The sequence below is a fragment of the Marmota flaviventris genome, chromosome 8, assembly GCF_047511675.1.
Source record: "Marmota flaviventris isolate mMarFla1 chromosome 8, mMarFla1.hap1, whole genome shotgun sequence".
In the NCBI taxonomy this organism is placed as follows: domain Eukaryota; kingdom Metazoa; phylum Chordata; class Mammalia; order Rodentia; family Sciuridae; genus Marmota; species Marmota flaviventris.
Genome location: NC_092505.1, coordinates 72,910,482 through 72,916,928, shown reverse-complemented (window position 1 = coordinate 72,916,928; position 6,447 = coordinate 72,910,482). Strand labels below are relative to the sequence as shown.

Below are 6,447 nucleotides of genomic sequence, written 5' to 3'. Positions count from 1 at the left end.
ATTCTTCCGTATCTGTAATCCTTCATAATAAAGTTCACAGTATAAGTTTTAGCAATATTTTCAATAAAATCTGTGGAATAATTAAATTTCCAAGTAAAGAAGAAACATTAAATTGAAAGCAATGTCTGAGAAACTCAAAGTAACAGACTCCCAGGCTTAATGAATTAGAGGAGTACCTTGTGTTAATCAAAGCTGTCACTGAGGAACCCAGATCTTTGCAAGACAGCTTGTGGGTCTCCTGTGACATGTCTGGGGGAGGGCAGAACTCACACTCTGCTATTTACACTGGCTTGTGAGCTCTGGTAGTAGGTGTTGACTTTGTGGATTCATGACATACATGCTTAGGAACTGAGTAAACTTTCAAGATCGATTCCATCCCTAGGTTCCACTATGTTAAGTAACTTCTGATAGTTTCCAAATAAGAATCTGGGAAGGACTCAAGCAATTCCCACAGACTATTTATCTCAGGAATTCACTTCCTGACTCAAGAATCTCAGACTATTAGGCAACAGGCAAAGTCTATGGATAGTATCTATGACTCCAGTGACTGGTCAGATGCAGGAACTTCCCCTGAGCAAGAATTTTTTCTGGCCCTGCAATCCTCTGAAAAGGTTAATATTTTGTCATTAAATTATAAAGGTAAATTATTGATTCCATACATTTTCAATGAAAACATTTTTAAATTCATGTACAGAATGAATGTAAAAAGGGAGAAAATTTCTCCCTGATAGATTACTACTGTTTTTTTCAATGTTTTTGTTATATATATATATATATATATATATATATATATATATATATATATATAAAGTGTTTTGAAATCTGTATTCTGAAGGTCAAAAATAGCCCTGAGGCAGAACACAGAACACAGTATCTAAGATCTTTGTACTTGGGGGGGAATGGCTTCATTTACAGATATCATTCTGCATATAATTGAATTGGAACTAAGCAAGTTGAATTTTCTATTCTTCAAAGGCCAGTATAGTTTCTAACCAAGCTTGTATAATATTTAGGGAAAAAGCTATTTCTAAAACAATGGCTCATTTATATAATGCTAGTACTATGAAAAAGAGAAAACTATATCTATATTCATTAAGATACAATAATATCCAAAATATATTACATTTAAACAAAATCAAACTGCAAAAAAGGTATGTTAATATCTGTGTTGAGGAAGAGATAGATAGGTCAATGTGTTAGCCAGATTTCCATCACTAGGACAAAAATCTAAAATAATCAACGTATTAAAAAGAAAGGTTTATTTTGCTTATGGTTTAAGAAGTTTCAACAGCAGTAGAAGAATAGGAAATAATTCACAGTGTATTTCACGAAGCTGGAATTACCTGGCCATGAAACCAAAGGAGACTGCCAGAATAAAACCATGAAGGAAACCTAACATGAACAGACTCAAGTTCATCATGAATGTAGATACAAATATCCCTGTATAAGGCACTTTAGGAACAAGCCAGGAAAGACATATAATGGTATGGGTTGATGTAGAATAATTATAAGACAAAAGTCAACATTCACTGATAAAAACTCTCAGATAGAACTGGAACATGTTATGGATTAAAACATGTCCTCCAAAGACACATGTAGGTTCAATATTCCATACTAAAGTATACGGATTTTTTTCCCAGAAGTGATATTATGATGATGTAATTACCTATGATGGAGTCATGAGGGGCTAGCATGAGCTCCTGGATCACCCTGACTTGCGTCCTTATGAGGAGAGCAGGGTGAACACTTGATTCCATCTGGTTAACTCTCTATGAAGAGAACAGAGCAACTTTTGGTTTAGTGTGACTTCTGTCCTTCTATGACTATCTTCTCTCCTGTTTAGTTGACATTTGTGGTGAAACATTTTAATACTTATAGCTCTCACTGGGGTGGGTCCTGTAGATATTTCTTTGTGGTTCCTGAGGTGGGGTGGCCATGATACCCCTCAAGAACAACATGAGAAAGGAACACCACCTTGATACGAAACTGCAGCAGAGCTAACTAACTCAGTAGTGTAGAGAAGGCTGTTGAATTGCCTCTGCATCCCTACGCCCTCAGCTGCTGATGTCACAATATTACATGTGTAGGTACTGTGTGTTTAATACCATAGAATAGAGTTGGGGTTTTCTGTTACATGTGTCTCTTGCATCTTGTGGAAAAGAGAAGTGGCACTAGCTTTTGTAATGGTCATGAATTTGCTCTACCAGAGGTTTTTCTGCCTTCATGGAGATCTGAGTTCCTAGCCCAGTGATGACCTGAAGGACTCCCTCACACAGGGTACACATCTAGTAGGGACCAACTCACTGGGCTCTTGTCTATCAAGTGCTGTGGTTGGAAAGTGTGTGTATCTCCAAAGTTCCTGCTGATGCTTCAACCTCAACAGAACAACATTGAGAGGTGAACTTTCAGAGGGTGGTTAGGCCAGGGACTCTAACCTCATGGAAGGGATGTGTACCTGAAGGGTGCTTCTCCTACATGCACAAGGACTTGGTTCTCTTCCCAGACCACCCCCCTTATCCCTCTAAACACACACACACACACAATTATTTTGCAAAGCTAGGTGAAGAAGCATGTGGCAGTGGTTTTTGTTTTGTTTTGTCTTTGGACCAAGAGATTGAACCCAGGGCTGCTTAAACACTGAGTCACATTCCCAGACCTTTTAAAATATTTCATTAGAGAGAGGGTCTCAGCAGAGTTGCTAAGTGCCTTCTACATTTGCTTAGGCTGCATGAGAACTCATACTTTTGCAGCCTCAGCCTCCAGAGCCTCTGGGATTCAGGCATGTACCACTGCATCCAGCTGTGTGACAGTGTTTAGTGAGCTTTTCCATCACTGTGGCCATGACACCCGCCAAGAATAACTTGGAGGAGGAAACATTTAGCTGGGAATCATGGATTCAGAGGTCTCAGACCATGGATGGCCAACACAATTGCTCTGGACCCAAGATGAGGCAGTCCATTATGGGGGAACGTCCCAGAAGAAGAAAGCTGCTCATCTGAAGGCAACAAAGTGGCAGAGACACAAGCAGAGACAGAAAAAGAGTGGGGCAAGGATCAGAGGGATGAAGCACCCTTCCAGTGCCTGGCACCAGTGACCTACCTCCCCCAGACATGCCCCACCAGCTTTAAGTCATCAGAGGGTCAATTCATTCAAAGTACGATGCACTGATAAGGTTACATTTCTCTAAATCTCACTATTTCATTTCTGAATATTCCTGCCCCAGCACCAGAGCCTGTGTAGGGGACACCTCACATCTGAACTATAATAGGCTATAATGCTCTCAACCTGTGGCACCCATGCAGGAGGCTCCCACACAGAAGCACAACCTGAGCAACATAGTGATATAATTTTTTACAAAAGACAAAACAGAGAAGTTGGGGCCTAGGGAAGTAGTTGAGTGATAGAGCACTTTCCTGACGTGCCAGAGGCCTTGGGTTCAATGGCCAGTATGTGCAAAGAACACAAAACACAAACCCAAACAAAAACAGGGCTTGAGAGAATGTAGTCAACACCTCTATTCCTTCCATCATCTGAGGATACAGCAACAAGGTGCTTTGACCTTGGAGTTGCCAGTCTCCAGAAGGGTGGGAAGTGAATTTCTATTGTTCATAAATTACCCAGTCTAAGGGGTTTTGGTAAGAGATGCAGGAAGAGACCCAGGTGTGTGGGAACACCTCCAATTCTTCCCCCAATGGGAAGGACACTTTTGCTGGTTCTAAGATTGTAGACTTCTGTATTTGATCCCTTATCATTTTGAGCATATCAACCCACCACCTTTTGCATTCCAGAGTTGGTATCAAGAAATCTGATGAGAACCTTGTGGGGAAGGGGTGATGAACCCTCCCTCCCACTCAACCCCAGTGGTGTTAATGCCTAGCTCTAGAGCATCACAGGGAGCAGTGTGTTCTGTTACAGCATTCCCATGTGAGCGCAGCACTACCATCCCTTGGACCCCTTCAATTGTGAATTGGAGGAAAGGGGAATTGAATGATTTGAGTGTAGATATGGGGAGGTCTTCAGAAGCTGAAAGTTACTCCAGATGATAACACCATTGAAGCATCTTACTGATTTTCATCTCTCAACATGTAAATATCAGTGTGCATGGCCCACATTAACAAAAAGCTTCTGGGATCTTTTCTTCTTCATATCATGAAGGACAAAAAATTCCTGGACACCCCCACATTGAGATGACCCCTGGGGCTATGGGCAGTTGTGACTGGTCATTTCTTGCTCTGACCTCACGAGGAGCCACTGTGAGGCAATCTCAAACACCCGGCTATATAAGAGAGTGGCTGAGGGTGGGTTTTTGTCCATAAGTACAGGAAGCTCTTGGTGGTGACCTGTCGGACTTCCAGTTAGCGCGTTTGGTGGCTGGTGTTTATGGTTGGTATTTGCTGTTGATTCTTTGATTTGGGATTTGTTTGTTTGTTTGTTTGTTTTGTGTTTTGCCTTTTGTTTGTTGGTTTTGTTGTTTTGTTTGGGTTTGTTATTTTTCTTTTCAGCTAGTGTCCTTAATTGGTGTTCCAGCTTAGGATGCAGAGAGAGAGTAGTGAGAGTAGTGTAGTGGCTCAGGGGCCCAGCTCCTGCTATGAGTCAGCCCTCACGGACCATTATCGCGTCCTGAGGACCATTGGGGAGGGGAGCTTTGGGCAGGTGGTAGTAGCCCGCCATCTCCTGAGCGGGACAGAGGTGGCAGTGAAGGTGGTGCCCAAGACAGTGGAGAACAAGGCCGTGCTGTGTGAAAGGGATTGGTTGATGGCCCTGGAACACCGAAACATGATCAAGCTCTTCCAGGTCATCGAGACTGTCCACAATCTGTACCTGGTCATGGAGCATGCAGGTGGGGGACAGCTATGGCGTCACATCCCAAAGGCTGGTGGCATACCAGAGGAGAAGGTCCGCAGAGTGTTCAGGGAGATGGTGCGTGTCGTGCATTACTGCCACGAGAAGGGTGTCGTGCACCTGGACCTGAAGCCTGAGAACTTCGTGGTGGATGCCAGGGGCCACATAAAGCTCATCGACTTTGGCTTGAGCACCAGCTTCACACCTGGGCAGAAGCTGCATGACTTCAGGGGCACTCTCCAGTACTGTGCCCCTGAAATCATCCAGGACAAGGGATTCGAGGGTCCCCCTGCCGATGTCTGGAGCCTGGGTGTCACTCTCTATTTCATGCTGACAGGGACAAGGCCATTCAGAATGAGCAACACTAATGAGCTGCAGAAGCAGATTTTACAGGGAAGCTATGACCTTCCCCCGCACTTGTCCAAGGGAGCATGCAGCCTCATCCAGCAAATCCTGGAGGTGAACCCCAAGCAGAGGCCCACCCTGGAGCAGGTAATGGGGCACCCATGGCTGAGGCAGGGCGAGGACTCGTCTCCCAGGCGATGTCCCAGCAAGCCACTCCCCAAGCGGCCCGACCCAGCCATCATGACCATCATGGTTGACATGGGTTATGACCCCTATACTGCCTGGCTCTCCCTGGCAAAACGCCAATTCGATGAGGCCATGGGTACCTACCTTATCCTCCAGCACCAGAGAAGCCAGGGGGCTGACTGCACGCTCTGGGTCAAGCCTGTGCGTCGGGTGGTTGGGCCTCGCCCAGGCCCTGTGATGGATCCTCCCAGTGTCCGCCCCAAGAAGTGCCCCAGTGAGCCTGCGCTTGCCTTGCCCTGTGAGCAGCAGCAGCCTGGAGAGGCCAAGAGGGCAGGGCAGAAGGGCACCACCCATGCCAGTGTTCCCGCCATTCCTCTGTGCTTCCTCCACACAAAGACACCCCCCTCCCAGCCCAGCCCCCCAGCAGGATCCTGGGCACCAGTGGCAGATGTACCTCAGGCCCAACCCTAGTAGGTGGGTCGCACAAGGGGGCAGCTCGGCCTCTCAGGGTACCTCCCCAGGGCAGCCTGATGAGAGAAGCAGGGGCTGGAGGGGATTCACTAGGATGGCCACCTGCCTTCAGAAACTGTTCTGCTGCGTGCCCTGCTTCCATGGACCCGCCTTACAACCTAGAAGAGGGGCTCCAATGATCCGAGGCCACAGGCCCCCTAGGTTCCACAAGAGAGTGGCCCCAGTGAACATGCCCACGTGAGACAGGACAATGGACAGCCAGAAAACCCCGAGCTCTGAGCATCCCCTCAGCATGGCCCTGGCTTAGGTCACAAAGCGAACCCCAGTGTCTTCCAAGGTCAGGCGTGCTAACTGGCTCAGGCTTCTCTGTGTGGCTTCCAGCCAGGAGCTCATCTGGATCCACCAGGACTCTCCTCTGCCCACACCTGCCAGAGACATCAGAGACTCTTTCCCTTCCCATATTTCCCCCTGCCTTGCTCTTCTCTGCCATAGCAAAGATGGTTCTGAATAAATCTGTTTTATCAAATTGTATGAAATCCTCTATGTTCCAAAGCTTAAGACCTTAGTCTGTTGTTATAGGCTTGTGGTAGCATAATACATGTT

General features: G+C 46.0%; 1 protein-coding gene across 1 annotated transcript; it reads left to right on the top strand.

Annotated features, from left to right (window-relative positions):
• The first annotated feature begins 4,533 nt into the window (after positions 1 to 4,533).
• Positions 4,534 to 5,844, top strand: LOC139706663 (sperm motility kinase X-like). Its single transcript, XM_071614914.1, has one exon. It carries the CDS (start codon positions 4,534 to 4,536, stop codon positions 5,842 to 5,844), a length of 1,311 nt encoding a protein of 436 aa, XP_071471015.1.
• Positions 5,845 to 6,447: the final 603 nt, after the last annotated feature.